We start from the raw sequence: 20,613 nt of genomic DNA, 5'->3' as shown, positions 1-20,613 counted from the left end.
AGTAAATTACAAAACATGCAGTTTTAGTAAATAATGCTGCTTGTATAGAATTCTATTATAAGATAGTACATAAACCATTTAGATTATTTTTCGCTACCCTAACATTTACACTGAACGGACTTGTTGATTTTCTGGTGACGATATTTCTGTAATAATTTTCTGCTGGAAATAAAAGGCATCTGAAGAATATTTCCTTGTATCTTTGGGTTTCTCACTGAAGAAAACAGATGATCTTTTAAGCAACTTGAAATTTCTTTTGTTATGAAAAGACACACTGATGTTTGCAAATTCATGTTGTTTTAACATACGTTTTTATATGAATATATACATGCCACCAAGAGATGAAGCTTAATTTCAGTCTTCTAAGTGAAATAAGCCCAGTGATGTCACAATTTTTTGAAATGTGATAGGCCTATAAGTAAAAGTATGACAGCTGTCACTAATCTTTAATAAATAATTATCTTTACAGGGTTTCTTCTATATTTCTACTGCCTACTGTCACCTGTCAGAGAAGGTGCTCTATGAGAAAGTGTATCCACCTCCAGCTGATCCACACACCATCATTAAACTAGTGGAAACAACATCTGAGGAGGTCCTGGAAGCCATGACCAAAACGTATGTCTCATATTTACAATAATAATGGGGTCATTTTAGTCTTATAGGACATTCTTTTATTCATCAAAAATGTAATACCCTAACATATTTTAATATGAATGACAATTTTTTTACTTGAAAAGAAAAGTATTTTTAGCTCTGTCTGTTTCATGATTTTGTTTCCCCATCTGTTGAGCATAGCAATTATCAGGGGCGAATGCTGGTCATGAAAGTCAGGCTTGCTCTTCCATTCGTGAAAGTTGGTGGGGTGGGACTTGCATAGTTCTGAATGAATAACATTTATAAACCAATAATCGCTAAATCACATGAACATTTTAATCATCGGTTACATTCAAACTGGTTACGTCACACCTTCAAGAATGGCCAAAAGAATAACAGACACATTTTATAATTATTAACAAATCATGACAAGCCAGTGATTATATAATTTAAACAAGTAAACGTCAAACTACGTACACAGAAAAATTGCAACTATTTATTAGATCTTCCTACTTGAAAACAAACTCGACTCTGCGGCTTCTCTTTACAAAACCATCAATAACTTCATCATAGAAAGAGGACTGTAATCTAATTTTTGCAAGCAATCCTTTTTCAATCGACAAGATAGCTAATGATGATGGCCTCTCCTAACCTTCAGTCGATCTGCAATATATATTAATGCGTCTCCATGTTGAAAAAGAACGTTCCGCAGAGGACGTAGTAGCAGGAATTGTTGCTACAAGTTTGATGAGCTTGAAAATTTCTGGCATAGCCATGTACAATTTATTAGTATGCATAAACTGCATTAAGTCTGAAACACTTTTCTCTTTAAAATCAGAAGATGAATACATCAGACTTAATTCGGTTTTCAAGCGAACAATATCGGAAAATGACCCATAGGTCTTTTCTAGGGCAGTAACATCACTGTCTGGAAACCTATTTCTGTGCTTCTCAAACAAATCACAATCCAACAGCGAGAGGAACACAAATTTCTTTATGCATTTAAAACGCTCTCCTATTTGGACAAGTACATTGTCAATAATTTCATTGAATAGACGTTTGTATTTAGATTTTTCTGGTTCATCACTAATTCTTTGATTTTTAGAGCACGGCTGTCCTCCATAAACATCAATTTCAGTATCAACATGTCCTCACAAACTATCAAAATCTTCATCTCTCATAGACTGGATATTTAAAAGGAGCTCCTCAACCTTCTTGCCACAGTACTGAATATTCAGACTTTTTGTTTGTAAAATATTGAACACAGTATCGGAGAATGAAAAAATCTTGGAGAACACTGCCAGCAGAAATCTAGTGTTGAACTTAAGTAAGAAGAACAAAAATCCTTGTGCTTTCAATGTAGTGTCTTCATCCCGGTCGTCTGAAGTATCCTCTACATATTGAAAGAATTTTACCAGCGTATCATAATATTCCTTCACAGTATTAATAAGACGTGAAGCAAAATTCCATCTCGTTGGTGCTTCCGGTGGCAACTTATTCTGAACAAAATCTCGAAGAGCAGCTGTTCTCTTCGTAGACTTTGAAAAAAAAGCAGCAAGTCGTAACATTGTTTGGAAGAAAATTGTACATTCTTTGATTTTTGAAGCAGACTGCTGTAGTGTTAAATTCAATAGGTGGCTATAACAATGCACAAATGTCGCATATGGATACTGGTCTTGATGTAGTTTATTAAGCCCATTCACATGACCGGCTAAGACAGCAGCACCGTCATATGTTTGAGCCACAATCTTTTCCTCACAACTGAACTCTTTTAAAATAGTATGAACATGATTTAAGATGGCTCCAGCAGTGCGATCTTTACTAACGTCAGCAAAACCAAGAAACCTCTCTTGAATTTCACCACTTTCATCTACAAAACAGAGTAAAGTAGAGAGTTGTGATTTATTAATAATATCGGGCGAACGGACGTTTCGTCCAACATTCTTGCCACAAAAGTTGCTTGTTTAAGCTCCTCCTTTATTCTTCTCACAATTACTGAACTTATTTCTGCTATTAAATTATTTTGCACTGCAGACGACGTCCCTCTAAAAATGGTGGAGTCTTTCAGATGAGCTGCCAGAAGAGGATCATATTCACTTATAATTTGTAGAAGTTCGATGTAATTCCCTCTGTTTACGGAAGTTGCAGACTCGTCATGTCCGCGAAATGGTAGTTCCTGTTTTGCTAAAAAACACACTGCATCGATCAGTCGTTTAAGTATGTCGCGATTTTTCTTTATCTTTTCATTATGAAGTTGGTCACTGATGCGTTTCTGTTCATCCAGCTGGTGGTCGATCCTTGTACGCCCAAAGCTATTTAACTGCAAGAAACACTTCATATGGTTTGCAGATTTCTCATGTCTTGTAATGAACAGTGTCAAGGTGTTCAAATTGTCAAAGCCACTTTTACACCATACACCGTTATCAGCAGAAAATAGTAAACATGACCAGCAAAACAGTCTATTCAGTTTCTTGGACCCTGTCAACCAGTGTGTATTATTATATTGAGATACAGAGAACGAACGTACCTACATATTCTCTATTTTTTCCCCTGTGCTGTCTCTTTAAATCTGGCAGCGCCGGACAGGGCCTGCCATTCTTAATAATGTCTGTTTTCTCTTGGGTAGTCCTCCGAGAAAATGGATTTGATAATAAGCTGTCAAAAATGCACGGTTCGGAACCCATTGCAGCACGTCAAATCATTCAGAATAGATGATCAGGAACTTTCAGTACACTACTCACTGACACAACACACTAGATCTGTAGCTTCCAACTACACATTACAAACGTGACTGCTTGCAACCGGCCTTGGAGAGAAGAAACCTGCGCGCGCATACATTTCTCGCTGTGTCGACAGCTCCGCTAAAGCTCTTAAGACACGAGCAAGCCTCGCTGGACTCGCCAAGATATATGCAACATGCAATTTGTATAATGCAGATCTATTACAGATACGGTACATATTGTAATTTTTTTAACTCGCCTGCTTTAGAAAAATATTGCGCTTGCGCAGCAAGCGTAGCATGCTCGGAGAAATCGCCCCTGGCAATTATTGTTGTATACTGTTGGATACTGGGACTTAGCACCCCTGAAATTAATAAGGAAACTGACAGTTGCTGCCCAGTGATTAACAGTCAAAGAGAATGTTCCACCCCAAGCTGCACTGATAGTTGTATTACATTCAGAGTAATTTCTTCTTCCCAGTGACAGCGCATGGGTTCACATGATGAGGAAGACAGGATAATAAAATTAAATGCATTTACATATTATTTGTACCAAATTAGAGTTTAAGTGTATACTAACAGCTAAAACTAAAGCCAGTATTTACCACACAAACTTCCACTTCAAAAGAGCCATACAAGCAGCTCTCAGCACACGTCCATCATGTGGCCTGTGAGGCAAAAATGAGAGTGGCCCCTGCTGAAATTGACTGCTAGCATAGGAGGTTCACTGGTTACCATGGCAACACAGACAACACATGCATCATTTCAAGTGGCCAGGCACCAGGCGAGTTGGCTGTGCGGTTAGGGGCATCCGGGAGATAGTGGGTTCGAATCCCACTGTCGGCAGACCTGAAGATGGTTTTCCGTGGTTTCCGATTTTCACAGCAGGCGAATGCTGGGGCTGCACCTTACTTAAGGCCACGGCCACTTCCTTCCCATTCCTAGGCCTTCCCTACCCTATTGTCTCCATAAGACCTATCTGTGTTGGTATGACGTAAAACGAATTGTAAAAATGAATTGGTCAGCCGTCTACACCATCAATTGCTCTCCCTTTTAGTAGCTTTGCACCGTCAACCAGCCTGCGTACCAGCCTACATACTATGTCAAATTCCATCAAATAAGCATTCTCATACAATTTATTGTCATATGTCATACATTGTACATATGAAAATATTATTGTATTATTAGCTACGTGGGAGGGTATGAAATTTGGCCATGAACTTCTGATAGGAAATAAATTAAGTCCTCAGTTGGTTCACAGGAAAATATGAATGCTTCTGAAATACAAGTAAAGGAGGGTTGGCCTCCAATGCCTCCACCCAAAACCTGCCCCTGCTTCTTCTCTTATGAGATTATTTCATCACATATCTGCAGACTAATGGAGAGAATTTCCAGCATTCATTACCTATGATATGTTTTATATGCAGAGTGTAAGGGGAAGTTGTACTGAAAATAGAAGGGGTGTATAGGAAGGGTATTTGCTAAAGTATACTACAGCTGTCCATGTCATGTTATTGACCAGAAGGATAAAAGTCAATATTTACCATTTTGCTTTATGTTGTACACATAGCAAGTGTTTGTAAACACATAAGCTACATATTCACTGCACGTGAGTGACCGTCAAACATGGTACTGATGTCTGTGTCTATGTCACACAGCGTATGTTTGTAAACACAAGTTATGTAACCAGTTCGTGTGCTTGTTGTGATTCATTCTACTATTCTGACGTTCATCCAGGTGTGTTGTGTTTGTCACAACAGGTCGCTTGCCCTTGTGACTGGAGTGATTCACAGCATACGGAAGCAAGTGTGTGTTCTTACTTAATGTATTACCTTGTGTAAAAGTATTGTATTTTACAACATACTATCACAGTATCGGTACCTTCAGTATATCTGAAAAAATGAAAATATTTTCATGTAAGCCTTCCATCCTGTATGATCATATACATTTCTATCCTCCCTGTAGACCAACTATTTGTTTACTTTCTGGGGAGCTATGTAAGCAGGACTTAATTCCCGTGGTGAAGGTAACAAAGTTAATATATTTACAGATTGCTTGCCCTTTTGAGAAGGTGAATTATCAAGGATTTCCCATTGTTCTGTCTCAAAAGGGCTTATTCCATCTTTATTCCTTAACTAAGTTCAGATAATATTCTATCATGAACAATTTTATATTATGCTTTGAGGTTTGAGTGGTAGGCTACTACTAAAATCTCTCTCATTTGGAAAATATAAATGGCCAGATCCTAGGAATTTGTGATCAATATATATTTAAACTGGGAATAATGTACAAAGTTGCAATACAGTGATTCCTATTCATACCATCCCAAGTAGCTATTATTTAATTTTTTGCTGATGAACTTCAGGTAGGACAGAAAACATGAACCTATTTGTGTTGGGAAGTGATCAAATTACTGGGGAGGTATTAAAGACATTGGGGTGGTACATAGTGCCTTATTTAAAATTTCTCTTTGACTATGTCATAAATAATAGTGTAATACCAAAGGAATGGAAGGAATCTATAATAATACCAATTTATAAAGGAAAAGGTGACAAAAGGAAACCAGAGAACTACAGACCCATCAGCCTGACCAGTATAGTTTGTAAAATACTGGAGAGTTTAATATCAAAGTACATCAGAGGGGTATGTGATGATAAAAATTGGTTCATGAGGAGCCAGTATGGATTTAGAAAGAAATTTTCTTGTGAGGTACAACTGGTGGGATTTCAGCAGGACATATCAGATCAATTGGATTCAGGAGGCTAGTTAGATTGCATAGCCATAGATCTTTCCAAAGCCTTTGATAGAGTGGAACATGGAATATTATTAAAGAAATTGGAGGGAATAGGATTGGACGTAAGGGTTACACGTTAGGTAAAAACATTTCTAAATTCAAGGGTTCAGAAAGTCAAAGTAGGAATTAACGTATCGCAGGAAGAGAAAGTTTGGAAGCGAATTGCACAGGGTAGTATAATCGGTCCGTTACTTTTCTTAATATATGTAAATGATTTAGGGAACAATATAACATCAAAAATAAGATTGTATGCAGATGACATAATTGTTTATAGGGAAATAAATACCATTGAGGATTGTTCAGAATTACAAAGGGACCTTGAGAGTATCCAACAATGGGTTGAAGAGAATAACATGAAGGTTAATGGAGGCAAATCAACTGTTACAACATTTACAAACAGGAGTTTTAAAACTGAATTTGAATATACTGTACTTTGGATGGGGTAGTTATCCCAAAAGATGGCAAGTGCAAATACTTAGGTGTAAGATTTGAAAGTAATTTGTGCTGGAAGGGTCATGTGGATGACATTGTTGGGAAAGCATACAGATCGTTACATGTCATAATGAGGCTACTTAAAGGATGCAACAAAGAGAAAAGTTTCTTAAGTATGGTTTGTCCATTATTGGAATATGCAAACAGTGTTTGGGATCCTCACCAAGAATACCTAATAAAAGAAATAGATAGTGTGCAGAGGAAAGCAGCAAGATTTGTAACAGGGGATTTCAGGAGAAAGAGTAGTGTATCAGAAATGTTAAAGGAACTAGGGTGGGAAACTTTAAGTAAAAGAAGGGAGGAAACTAGACTTGTAGGATTATATAGAGCCTATACAGGAGAAGCACCATGGGGAGATATCCGTGAGAGGCTTCAGTTGGAAAATAATTATATCGGCAGGACTGACCACAAATATAAAATTAGAAGGAATTTTAGCCGAAGCGATTGGGGTAAATTTTCATTTATTGGGAAGGGTGTGAAGGAGTGGAACAGTTTACCAGGGGTAGTGTTTGATCCTTTTCCAAAATCTGTACAGATATTCAAAAAGAGAATAAACAGCAACAGAGAAAATAAATGAAATATTAGAGGGCATTCGACCAGTGCAGGTTAATGTAAATAAAAAATGTGTGTGAATAAATTAATTCCATCCCCTCGTCTAAGGAGTTTGGACAGCCAAAGTAGGGGACTGCCTGTAGGGGTGAAGTACAGTGGGGACTTTGAGGGCCCTGGGACCGCTACGGTAGCTGTGAAGGCCCTTCAGGAACTCTGAAAAGTGGTGGTAAAAGGGGCTCTGGTTAAGATGCAGCAGGTCGTTATGCTACTTAGGTTCCAGAATGGGTAAAGAAAAGAAAAAGTAAATAAACGCAATGTAAATTTTAATCTTATACCAGTTGTACAGTATCATTTGAAGTAATTCCACATACTGTATATCAGTTGACTATATTTGTAAGTAGTACAGGAGATATTATAAGTAGAATTTTGTAAACAATGTAAATTTATTAAGGATGAGCTGTGTGTTTAATAGAAAAAATTGTTAGCATAAATTATATAATATTGTATTATAGGAAAATTTTATTCTCTTGTTAATTTAATATTTAGTGCTTGACAATAATGTATTTTAGTGTACCATTTGCCACCGAGGTAGACACCTCATTTGCAAATAAAGAGATTTTGATTTTTGATTTTGAGTGTAATGCAAACAATTCTCTAGTAGCCAACATCCCCCCGTACACCCTCTCTAAAAAACACACACACACACGCACGCACGCACGCACGCACGCACGCACGCACGCACACACACACACACACACACACACACACACACACACACACACACACACACACACATATCTCAGTAATCTTGAAATTTTAAAATTTGTTCTTCTCAAAGTATGTAGAAGATGGTATTTGATTATCACTCACTTCAGATGTCTTCATCTCTGATGTTTATGATGCCAACACAGAAATTATACACATCACATCTAAAAAATTGTTAGGTCTTCCACAGAAGGAATTTTTAAAAGTTTGTTTCATTATTTGCAGGAAAAGCAGACAGGTAAGAACATAAAGAGATGCCTGAGGGACAAGTTTACCTATTTTATTTGAATAACTTCTGTATTGTACTTTAAAACAATAGAGTAATATATATCTTATGATTGTGATGTGATTGCAGACTTCTTGGCAACCTCCCCAACACTTATTCCCTCAGCAAGGCACTGGCTGAAGGACTAGTTGCAGAACAAATGGATAAACTACCTGTAATGATACTACGTCCATCTGTTGGTGAGTAGCTTTCAAGGTGAAAATAAGCTCCTCAGTTTGGATGGACATCTTCTAAATATCCACCAATAGGAGGATATTGCCAACCTGGCAAATATTTCAATTAACATGTGGATAACAATGATAGGAAAGGCATTCATGAAAGTCAGTAGGCAAAATGAATAACAATACAACATGGCCTGTGTGATATTTTGAACCAGATATTACGTGGAAGTGTTGGAAATAAAATTGGGAGTGGTAAAAATAGGAGAGATTTACATGTTGTTCCTAAACTGCACCAGTAAGAAGGTTCATTGGTGTTTAGAGCAAAAATGTTGTGGATCATTCTCTTGCTATGATCCCAGAATTACTGTTTAGAATACAGAATGGTATACAAATATGAAATATTCTCTTACACAATTAGATAATTGTTTATCAAAATGAAAACTATTCCACTTTTTTCTTGACTGGGAAAATGGAACAATATTCAGTGTAACACATTATTTTCCTCTGATGAACCAGAAATTGTAAATAAAGACTATGAAAATTATAATTATGTAGACCTATTTATCACTCATTCATATTCTATACAATGTAGTGAATACAGGCTGATAAGTCTAATGAGACACATGTGAAATTTTTTTCTGCATTCTACACTCTTGATTATGGAGAAAAATAGAGGGAAACATGTCTCTAGTTGCCCTTTTAAAATATTTGAAGTCGATTATATCATAACCTCATCTAAATCAGATACTTCAGAGAACATTTTCTTCACCAAAGATCACCCAACTCCTCTGGAGATTACATATAAATTGAGACAGTATATTTCAAGCAAGTACTTGGCTTCAATTTTTACTGTCAATAGAAATACAGAGGAGGATATTGATTAAGTCCGATTAAACCAATTCAAGCCGAGCTGAAGCGCTGGCCTTTTGACCCCAACTTGGCAGGTTTGATCCTGGCTCAGATCGGTGGTATTTGAAAGACCTCAAATATGTCAGCCTCGCATTGGTAGATTTACTGACACATAAAAGAACTCCTGCGGGACTAAATTCCGGCACCTTGGCGCCTCTGAAAACCGTAAAGTAGTTAGTGGAATGTAAATCCAGATGAATTTGATCTTGCAGATTTTCAAGTTGGAATGAACAACAAAGGTTTAAAATACATTACAGGGTATGTCGGACATAGATTCAGGGACATATACTGTACAAACACTTGGGAACATTATCTGAAGAACTTGAACTCATTAATGATGGTCCAGATGGGCTCCAGTGTATTTCAAGAGGAAAACTTCTCTATTCCTCTAATGAACTTACGGAAGCTGCAACAACAGTGGATGCTGAATTTCATCATTTTCATGGCAATTCGCTATCAAGTAATATGTTTACATTCAAAGAATCCTCCCCTCTGAACCATGTGACATTGTCGCGGTGGGGAGGCCTGCGTGTCCCAATGAAACAGATAGCCGAGCCGCAGGTGCAACCATATCAAATGGGTATCTGTTGAGAGACCAGACTAACAAATGGTTCATCGAAATGGGGGTAGCAGCCTTTCAGAAGTTGCAAGGGCGGCAGTCTAGATGATTAACTCATATGGCTTTGTACTAATACTCAACATGGCTTAGCTGTGTTGATAATGCTACACGGCTGAAAGTAACGGGAAACTACAGCCGTAACTAACTCCCGAGGACATGCAGCTCTCTCTCTGTATGAATGATGTGCTGATGATGGCTTCCTCCCGGGTAAAATATTCCGGAGGTAAACTAGTCCCCCATTCGGATCTCCGGGTGGAGACCACACAAGATGGATACTGACATTCTGTGAGTCAGAGCGAGGAATGTTAGAAGTTTGAATTGTTGTGGTGGGTTAAAGAATCTGAAAAGGGAGATGGATAGACTAAAGTTAGATGTAATCGGTATAAGTGAAGTATAATACATTGGCAGGAAGAACAGAATTTTTGGTTAGGCGACTACCGAATTATCAACACAAAATCAAACAGAGGAAATGCAGGAGTTGGTTTGATAATGAATAAGAAAACAGGGCAGTGGGTAAGTTACTACGACCAGCATAGTGAAAGAATTATTGTTGTCAAGATAGACACCAAACCAATGCCCACCACAATAGTGCAGGTCTATATGCCTGCTAGTTCAGCGGATGATGAGGAAATCAAAAGACTATATGAAGAGATAGAAGATTTAATACAATATGTAAAAGGTGATGAGAATCTAATTGTGATTGGAGACTGGAATGCAGTGGTAGGCCAAGGAAGAGAAGGTAATACAGTAGCAGAATTCAGATTGGGACAAAGGAATGAAAGAGGAAGTCAGCTGGTTGAATTCTGCACTGAACATAATTTAGTCCTTGCCAATACTTGGTTCAAACACCACAAACGGCGGCTGTATACCTGGACGAGACCTGGAGACACTGGAAGTTATCAAATAGACTTCATTATGATTAGGCAGAGATTCAGAAACCAGGTGTTGGACTGCAAAACTTTCCCAGGAGCAGACGTGGACTCTGACCACAACTTGTTGGTCATGAAATGCCATCGGAAGTTGAAGAAATTGAAGAAAGGAAGGAATGCAAGGAGATGGGATCGAGACAAGTTGAAAGAAAAGAGTGTGAGGGATTGTTTCAAAGAACATGCTGCACAAGGACTAAATGAAAAGGCTGAAGGAAACACAATAGAGGAAATGAAGTCAGTAGGGCTGCTGAAAAATGTTAGGAAGGAAGAAGAGATCGACTAAGAATCAATGGATAACTCTGGAGATTCTAGACCTAATTGATGAAAGATGAAAATACAAGAATGCTAGAAATGAAGAGGGCAGAAAAGAATACAGGAGATTAAAGAATGAAGTGGGTAGAAAGTGCAAGGTAGCTAAGGAAGAATGGCTGAAGGAGAAGTCTAAGGATGTCAAAGGTTGTATGGTCGTAGGAAAGGTAGATGCTGCATACAGTAAAATCAGGAAACCTTTGGAGAAAGGAAATCTAGGTACATGAATATTAAGAGCTCAGATGGAAAGCCACTTCTATGGAAACAAGACAAAGCAGAAAGGTGGCAGGAACATATCCAATAGTTGTATCATGATAATGACCTAGATGATATGGCTCTGGAACAAGAAGAGGCTGTTGATACTGATGAAATGGGAGCCCCAATTTTGAGGTCAGAGTTTGACAGAGCTGTGAGAGACCTAAATAGGAACAAAGCACCTGGAATTGATGACATTCTCTCTGAATTACTGACTGCCTTAGGAGAAACCAGCATGACAAGGTTATTCCATTTAGTGTGTAAGATGTATGAGACAGGAGAAGTAACATCTGATTTTCAGCAGAATGTTGTTATACCTATTCCCAAGAAAGCCGGTGCTGACAAGTGTGAAAACTACCACACCATGAGTTTACTATCTCATGCCTGCAAAATTTTAACACATATTATTTACAGAAGAATGGAAAGACAAGTTGAAGCTGAGTTGGGAGAAGATCAATTCAGCTTCAGAAGAAACTTCAAGGAAGCAATCCTGACTTTACGTCTGATCTTAGAGAATCGAATTACAAAGGACAAGCCCATGTACATGGCGTTGGTAGATCTAGAAAAGGCATTCGATAATGTTGATTGGACCAAGCTATTTAAGATTCTGAAGGTGATTGGGATCAGATACCGAGAATGAATAATTATCTACAATCTGTATAAAAATCAATCTGCAATCATAAAATTCGAGGGCTTTGAAAAAGAAGCAGTAATCCAGAAAAGAGTGGGGCAAGGCTGCAATTTGTCCCCCCTCCTTTTCAATATTTACATAGAACAGGCAGTAAAGGAAATGAAAGAGGAATTTGGAAAGGGAATCACAATCCAAGGAGAGGAAATCAAGGCCTTGAGATTTGCTGATGATATTGTTATTTTATCTGAGACTGCAGAAGATCTTGAGAACCTGCTGAATGGTATTTATGATGTCTTGGGTAAGGAGTACAAGATGAGAATAAATAAGTCCGAAACAAAAGTAATGGAGTGCAGTCGAACGAAGGCAGGTGATGCAGAAGATATTAGATTAGGAAAGGAAATATTAAAGGAAGTAGATGAATATTGTTACTTGGGTAGTAAAATAACTAATGATGGCAGAAGTAAGGAGGACATTAAATACAGACTAGCACAAGCAAGGAAGAGCTTTCTTAAGAAAAGAAATTTGCTCACTTCAAACATTGATATAGGAATTAGAAAGATGTTTCTGAAAACTTTTATCTAGAGCGTGGTATTGTATGGAAGTGAAACATGGACAATAACTAGCTCGGAAAGAAAGAGAATAGAAGCTTTTGAAATGTGGTGTTACAGAAGAATGCTGAAGGTGAGATGGATAGATCGAATCACAAATGAAGAGATACTGAATCGAATTGGCGGGAGGAGGTCAATTTGGCTTAATTTGATGAGAAGAAGAGATAGAATGATAGGACACACCTTAAGACACCCAGGAATCGTTCAGTTGATTTTTGAAGGAAGTGTAGGTGGTAAGAACGGTAGGGGTAGACCAAGGTATGAATATGACAAGCAGATTAGAGCAGATGTAGGATGCAGCAGTTACGTAGAAATGAAAAGTTTAGCACAGGATAGGGTGGCATGGAGAGCTGCATCAAACAAGTCCATGGACTGATGACTCAAACAACAATAATTCAAAGAATTAACCAGGAACCCAATGGAAAAATTGCCTCATATTAATATTCCATATGAGGTTATTCACTCTTTATCTCGAACCCAAACATACATAAGTTTGAGTGACTTAAACAGAAAAATAAGCATAAGCAAATCCCAGAGAAAATTGGATCATAAAATATCAAAATTTAGCAATGTAAAAAAATAATATATCTCATAAACGGACTGTTAATATTATTTAGAAGGACGGTGCATTCTGAATTACTTCAACATTATCAGTGTATACAATACATTTAGAATATTATAATAAATATGGTTTTATTAATTCCTTCAAGTTAAACTAAGACAAAAGTCGTCTCAAAAGATTCGCGCTGTGCCACAAGGCAAGAGTTGAGGTCCCAGCATGATGTCATCAGCATGAGAGAGAGAGGGAACAGTACCTGCGCATCGCCTCACCACTATACTTACACCATGCTTTAAGTGACAATGAATACGGATGCTTGAGAATCTTCACAACACTTTGTCAATCTGGGGACTAAAGAAACTTTGTTCACCACTTCTTGGAAAATATCCATATTCCACCTCAAATTGGAGAAGTCCTCCTCGTAAAAAGTCAAGATTTTCTTCTGATGATGCAGTGCAAGGTTCTCTCCAAAATGTAAAGTATTTCACCTTGTTTTTTTGACATGACAAAAGTTCAAAAGCTTATTATAATGTCTATAACATAAATATAGACTGTACCAAGTTGATTAGTAAATAGATTGTAAAATTTCATTTAAAATTTATGTCACTTTTTAAAGTATTTATATCATTACTGGATATTTGCCATTATTTTATTGATCATTTTTTAAAACACTTTTAGGTCACCATTATCCTGGCTCTGCTAATGATCATTTCTTATGAAATTAATATCCATATTCTTCTACTTTTCAAAACTGGTATTTCCATTTTTTTAATAACTTGAATTACTATCAAGTAATATGTTTATATTCAAAGAATTAGCCAGAAAACCATTGAAATACTTGCCTCATATTAATAGTTTTTAAAAAAATTTAGAATTTCTATGAAAGAAATATTTGGATGTAGGGAACATCAGTGTAGAAACTTTCTAATTTCCAACTATTTACTGCTTTGTAAATAATAATAATAAAAATCTCTTCAAAATTCTATTACTCCACATAGATTTTAAACATAGGGTACTGTTTATTTCCAAACTTTAGAAAAAAGTTGTGATAGTATTGAATCAGTTTGTGCTATTAGAGATTATTTCATTTTTCTCCAGGTTTTGGGAGTAAGGGAGAATAGAAACCCGGTGACTTTCATTTTAACTTTCTTTACATATTCTGAAGTGCATTATAAAAGGAACATACATAATGATTTTAGAATAATTAAATTGGGAGGAATTCAAGATGTTATGTGAAATTAGTTCATTTATCTAATTGTTTGGGTGATGTAGCAATTAACAGATTAAAATGATAAATGTTCACTAAACATTTAACAGTAATTGATAAATATAGTGACTCATTTTTGTTAATAAAAGCATTTTAATGAATTTCTGTATTGGGACTGAAATGGCTGTAGCATCCAGGAGAGGGCACATCACGGTCTTTTCGACTGGGTTCAGAGATAAATGTTTATAGTTCTTAACGTAGCGGGCCCCTAGCTTCCATCCTTATATTGCACTCGTCCACTATCATTGTGTGTGAACGATTCACCCCTCACGCTCCTCAGTTTCAGCCTGAGTGCATTGTTTGACAGGTCTGGTCTAAAACTCCTGGTGCGCCCCATGACATATGCGTGTTTATGAGTTAAGTTTTATTTTCCTTTTTAGTTATTATAGTAAGAATGTGTCCGTTTTGTTTCAGTTTCATGTAAAATAGTGGTTTTTGTATATACTGAAGTCCAACACATCATGAATAGAAATAGGAAAGAGAAATCAAAGGACTTTTAGAAAAGGAACATTCGTCAAATGTTAGGATTGCTTGACGAACATAAAAACCAAGATTAGTTGCTGTGTATTTCAGCGACATATCTGCAGAGAATACTCGGCGTGACATGTGTTTGGTGCAGTACGGAAAGCATTTTAATGAATTTCTGTATTGGGACTGAAATGGCTGTAGAATCCAGGAGAGGGCACATCACGGTCTTTTCGACTGGGTTCAGAGATAAATGTTTATAGTTCTTAACGTAGCGGGCCCCTAGCTTCCATCCCCTCAGATGACGCAGAATAAATGTCAATTGTTTAATATCCCATTTTTGCATTGTTAAAATATCTTTGAGCATTATTCACAAGTTGTTTCAAAATTATTTACTAGTATTGTAACATTAAAAATAGATTTTGCTTAATTTGAGCTAATTTTTCCTGACCCGGTCTAAAACACCGTGCGCGCCTTCTCATGGGGTTACTTTTATGCACCCTCTCCAGGGTTAAACAGCATGGATGTGATTTTGGTATTATTATTGATAAATTATTCAGACTTCAGGAAAAAATTAATAATGAATCGAGACAATAACATTAAAATATTATGTAATATAACTAATAGCCCTACATGCTCCAAGAATTGTAACTCTAGCATATAATTATATTATATTGTCTTAATGCTCCAGTGATTCCTGTTTGGGAGGAACCACTACCAGGATGGACAGACAACATCAATGGCCCCACTGGCCTGTTAATAGGAGCTGGAAAAGGAGTTATCCGTACCATGTACTGTAAGTCGGAAGGCTATGCTGACTTCATACCTGTGGATGCGGCTTGTAGTGGGGTTCTGCTTGCAATCTGGAATTTTATTGGAAACAAGTAAGTAACTATTATATACCATATGAACTGAGCATTTCATGAGTGCCATCCACTTAAAATTCATTCCAAAGTATGATAGTTCTGAATTAACCTTCGTCATAATATCAGTAATTAAATTATCCATGTTGAGCTCTATACTCTATACTATACTATACTCTATACTCAAATGGGAAGTATTTTGACCTTGAAAGGTTACTAAATACACTGCATTCTGCAGAAAATTTCACTGTGTTCGATATTACTTGGACCAGGCTGAAATATTTTAACATGGATGTGATTTTGGGGCTGGGAGTATATCTGGAACTCATTCATTTCTCCACACCATTGTAACCATGACAATCAGTCTTTGTCCATGTATACTAGGTCAGTAGCATCATCTTCTCACTGTGTGCTTTCTTGCTGTAACTAAAAGCTTGCTTTAAAAGGAAAAAGATTTATTATGTTCTATTCAATACAATGTATATCCATCTTAGATGGAATAATTCAATCAGACATGTTTCGGCTCATTTTAGAGCCACCTTCAGTGAACATATTAAAAGCTACATAATTAAAGTTAAAAGAATGTCATGAAAAAAAAGCACACAATGAAAAAAGAATATATAAAAACATGTGCAACATGATGAAGTTGTTAAAATGTAAAGTTGTAGCGAGGTTTAAGACCTCTGAGTCGGAAAGCACTAAAAGCTCTAAAATGATCAAAAACATTGAATTATACCATCTAACATGGATATACATTGTATTGTATTGTAAAATGAAAACTGTCAATACGGAATGAATTTAATATCTTGTAATAACCAAGAGTTTGAGAAAATCTTGTATCAAGTGAATTCCATTCTATTCCTCAGTCTAGAATTAAAATCCTTGAACTGGCCAGGAAATGAACCCAGGGCCTTGGAATAAAAGACAGGCATGCTACCTCTATCTCTAATAATAATAATAATAATAATAATAATAATAATAATAATAATAATAATAATAATAATAATAATAATAATAATAATATATTTACGAGGCCTACATTGTCTTTCACTTTCTAAAAATTCATGATCCTTGCCATTCTTTTATGGATGCACTCATTTTCTCTTTTGATTTATCAGAACTCTTTATCTCCCCCTCTGGGTGGTGTGTGCAGTTATGACATTTTTCAAAAATTCCAAATATCTTTGATAATATTAGTTCTATTCTAAAAGTATACACAACAAAAATTATAGAAAATCCAATTTTCAATCTTCTTAAATCTAAAACATTTTTACTGAACAAAAATGATAGAAAATCCAATTTCCAATCTTTTTAAATCCAAAACATTTTTACTGTATGGACTATAATAATGGATTATTCATGAATTTAGATTACTTTTATGAAGTCCATCAATGGTGAGCATCGCTGATGTTATGGTAACGAAATAATTGGCCATGGAAGTCGGTGTTGTCGTGATTGCTTTTATAAGCTGCAAAACTGTGAGGTCATTAGCCCCTATCTGTACACCCTCCATGTCATAACAGGCGACTAAGTGTGGAACAGCCAAAGAATCTGTACTCACTCTCTTGTCTGCTAAGCCCAACAACATGTCCATGATTCTCTGCTTTTCTGTGTAGCATAGAAAGTCTACGAGTGTAATGTTTATTTCAGATAAACAACTGCTATGGAAACTACCTCTTTTGACAATATAATACACACAAGACTCAGATGTATTTCTTCTGGGCTTGACAATTTCCTTTTCAGACAGTCCTGACTGCATGGTATTATATTGATTCTTCACAGAAGTACTTTTCTCAGCAACAATTAATTGAACCTATAGGTATAAGTATGAGGTTTCGACGTGTATGTCCATTCCTTGCCCCATTTGATTAAAATTAAGTCTGATGAAATATTAAATGCAGGGAATATAAAACACCATGTATTCATTTTTTGTTTTGTTTTTTGTTTTCGTTTGCGACTATATATTTATTCATAAGCTAGCTGCTGTGCATGACATTTATGGGTTAATTTTTGTAATTACAGCAGTGGAGATGAGTGGCAGCAGAAGAGACAGAGCACACCTCAACTAATAACAATAGTCAGTCAATGAAATGATATTATATTGTTTGAGTATTAGAGGTTTGAGACATTGGTTATCATCACATTTTGTTTTCTTCCAGCTGGGCTATATTAGAGCATTTGAGGCTCTTCACAAGCCAACAATGTTATAATTAAAATAGTACAAAGTACTCAGTAAAGTTACAATTCTTTGTTTACAGACTTTGGAATCACAGTTGTTCACATAACTACGAGGTCTGATGTTCGAGTTTCATGCCTTTCAACTCTCTCCTTTTACAATTCCTCATTCTTTGAGTGATCATTCCTTCACATTTTCCTTCTCATTTTGATAGTCATCTTCATTATCTTCATGATCAATAGGGGCTAATGACCATATTGTTTTGTAGCTTATAAAAATCACAGCAACACCGACCTCTATCGCTAATTATTTCGTTACCATAACAACATCAATGATGGTCACCGTTGATGGACTTCACTAAAGTAATAAAAATTCATGAATATCTCCATTATTATACTTCATGCAGTAAAAAAGTTTCAGACTTAAAAAGATTGGAAATTGGATTTTCTATAATTTTTGTTGTGCATACTTTTAGAATAGAACTAATATTATCAAAAATATTTGGAAGTTTTTGAAAAATGTCAATCACAGATATCGCATTGTATGGTAAAGAGACATGAAATGTAAAAGTTTGGAAATTATATTTTGAACAACTTTTATTGTGCAGGCTACAGTTTTATGATATAACTAATTCATTCATAATCAATTTTGGCCAACTATAGACCACGTAAACATCATTTCAGTTTTCTTTGGTGCCAACATTCCTTCATTCTCTTGCTTACAGCTTCTTTCTTTTGAGCTTCCCAATGCTGTTTCTTGCTCTAGGAACCCCTCAAATGTGTGTATCTTTTTTCTGAAAGTGGTTCTGTTGTGGATGTCTTGATCCATGATGTTCATTTCTTGCAGATCCTTCTTGGTGTTAACAAACCATTTGTCATAAGAGCTACCTTTCCTATTAGGCTTGTTGAAATGGTTAAAAATTTTCTTTGGGAGTATATCGTCAGGCATTCTGGAAATATGTCCAAAGAATTTAACCCTTCGTTTGTGTATAGTATCTGAAATCCTTCTGCATGTTTTATATACTTCTTGTTACTGTGCAATTGGTATAGCTTTGGTTCGAGAATTTTTCTTAAAATCTATCTTTCCGCCATCTCAATTTCTTCAATGTCTATTTTTGTTGTTAATCCTAAGCATTCTGAAGCAGACAGGCACTCTGGTTGAATTACTGAGTGATAGTGTCGTAGTTTAGTCCTAATAGAAATCACTTTCTCGTTGTATGTGTTTTTCGTAAGGTGGAATGCAAGCTCCATTTTTCTGCCTCTCTCACAGTTTCTTTTTTTTATCAAGACTGTTAGACTGTAGTATCTCACCAAGGTACTTGAATTTGACAACTTTATTCATCTTATTCTCCTTTTCTGTCATTAAGTATCTTGGGGATTCTTTAACACTGTAATTTGACATTTTCTGTTTTAATCCCTATTATGCCACTGTAAACTAATCAAATAATATAACATTTTAATATTTAAAAGAAAGGATGTTATAATTAAAATAGCACAAAGCAGTTAGTAAAGTTACAATTCTATGTTTACAGAGACTGGGAACACAGAGTTGTTCATCTAACAACGAGTTCTGAAGTTCGAGTTTCATGGTCTCAGATCATCGATTTGGGCCGGCGACTCACTCAGAAGGTTCCTTTCAACAACATTCTCTGGTACCCTGGTGGCAGCATGAAGAATTCTAGATGGGTGCACAATATCTGTGTGTTGCTGTTCCACATATTGCCAGCGATATTCATCGACACACTGATCTTCTTGTCTGGACACAAACCTGTGTATGTAAAGGTTCTGTTTACAGGGAAATCTTACAAAAATCATTCAGAAGGGCAAATAAAAATGTTGAATTTCTATTTTTAAATATTTTCAGAATATTAGTATATACCTCCTTTTTATGTTGTATTTAATTTCCACTATACAGTATTTGCTGGCAAACAGAATTCTGCTGCTGAAGTATTACAGCAGGGAATCATGCAGGAAATCTTTCTTCTCATAAACTCGTTAGTCCAGTCCAGGTATATACGTGCTCAATATTCAGTTCATTCTGAAATATTTTCACTGTAGTATTGATAATTTACAAAGAATGTGTGTAACATAATTTTTGTGTGCATCAACCACACTGGTTAATGAATAAGTATTGCACCTATGAGAGTATCCTCCTCCTCCTCATCCTCATCATCATCATCATCATCATCATCATCATCTGCAGTTTCCAGCTGCTGGCCATGTCTGATTGAAACATAAGCCTCTCCATCTCCTCTTGTCTTCCCACCACTTCTTCCTCTTCCTCTTGCCCAGTCACCTCCTCTTCTCTGTACACACTTTTCCACTCCTTTCATCCACCTATCTCTCGGTCTTCTTCTCGGTCGTTTTCCTGTTATCTCCATTTCATGCATCCTCTTCAGTATCCTTTCCTCTGTCATTCTGTTCATTTGTCCATACCATCTAAGTCTAGATGCCTCTATCCTGTTTTGTAGTGGCTCTTCTTTTACTATACCTCTAAAATTCTTGTTTCTGATCTTATCCATTCTTGTCACTGCTATCCTGCTTCTCAGAAATTTCATTTCACTTGCCTGTATCCTAGTTACAGCTCTCTACCTCATTACCCACGTTTCTGCTGCATACTCTTTTGCTACAAACCAAGTTTCTGACACTTTTCAGGAATGC

General features: G+C 36.3%; 1 protein-coding gene across 1 annotated transcript in view; it reads left to right on the top strand.

Annotated features, from left to right (window-relative positions):
- The window catches only part of LOC136856752 (putative fatty acyl-CoA reductase CG5065), a 244,179-nt gene that overhangs the window by 202,842 nt on the left and 20,724 nt on the right, over nucleotides 1-20,613 (top strand). The window contains exons 4-7 of the mRNA XM_067134843.2: nucleotides 470-615; nucleotides 8,272-8,381; nucleotides 15,606-15,798; nucleotides 19,485-19,724. Of these exons, the coding sequence (XP_066990944.2) occupies nucleotides 470-615; nucleotides 8,272-8,381; nucleotides 15,606-15,798; nucleotides 19,485-19,724 (689 nt within the window). The remainder of the gene's footprint in view (nucleotides 1-469; nucleotides 616-8,271; nucleotides 8,382-15,605; nucleotides 15,799-19,484; nucleotides 19,725-20,613) is intronic.

This window comes from Anabrus simplex, chromosome 1, assembly GCF_040414725.1.
Source record: "Anabrus simplex isolate iqAnaSimp1 chromosome 1, ASM4041472v1, whole genome shotgun sequence".
Taxonomy (NCBI): Eukaryota; Metazoa; Arthropoda; class Insecta; order Orthoptera; family Tettigoniidae; genus Anabrus; species Anabrus simplex.
The sequence above is the reverse complement of the archived record's forward strand: the minus strand, read 5'-3'. Positions and strand labels throughout refer to the sequence as shown.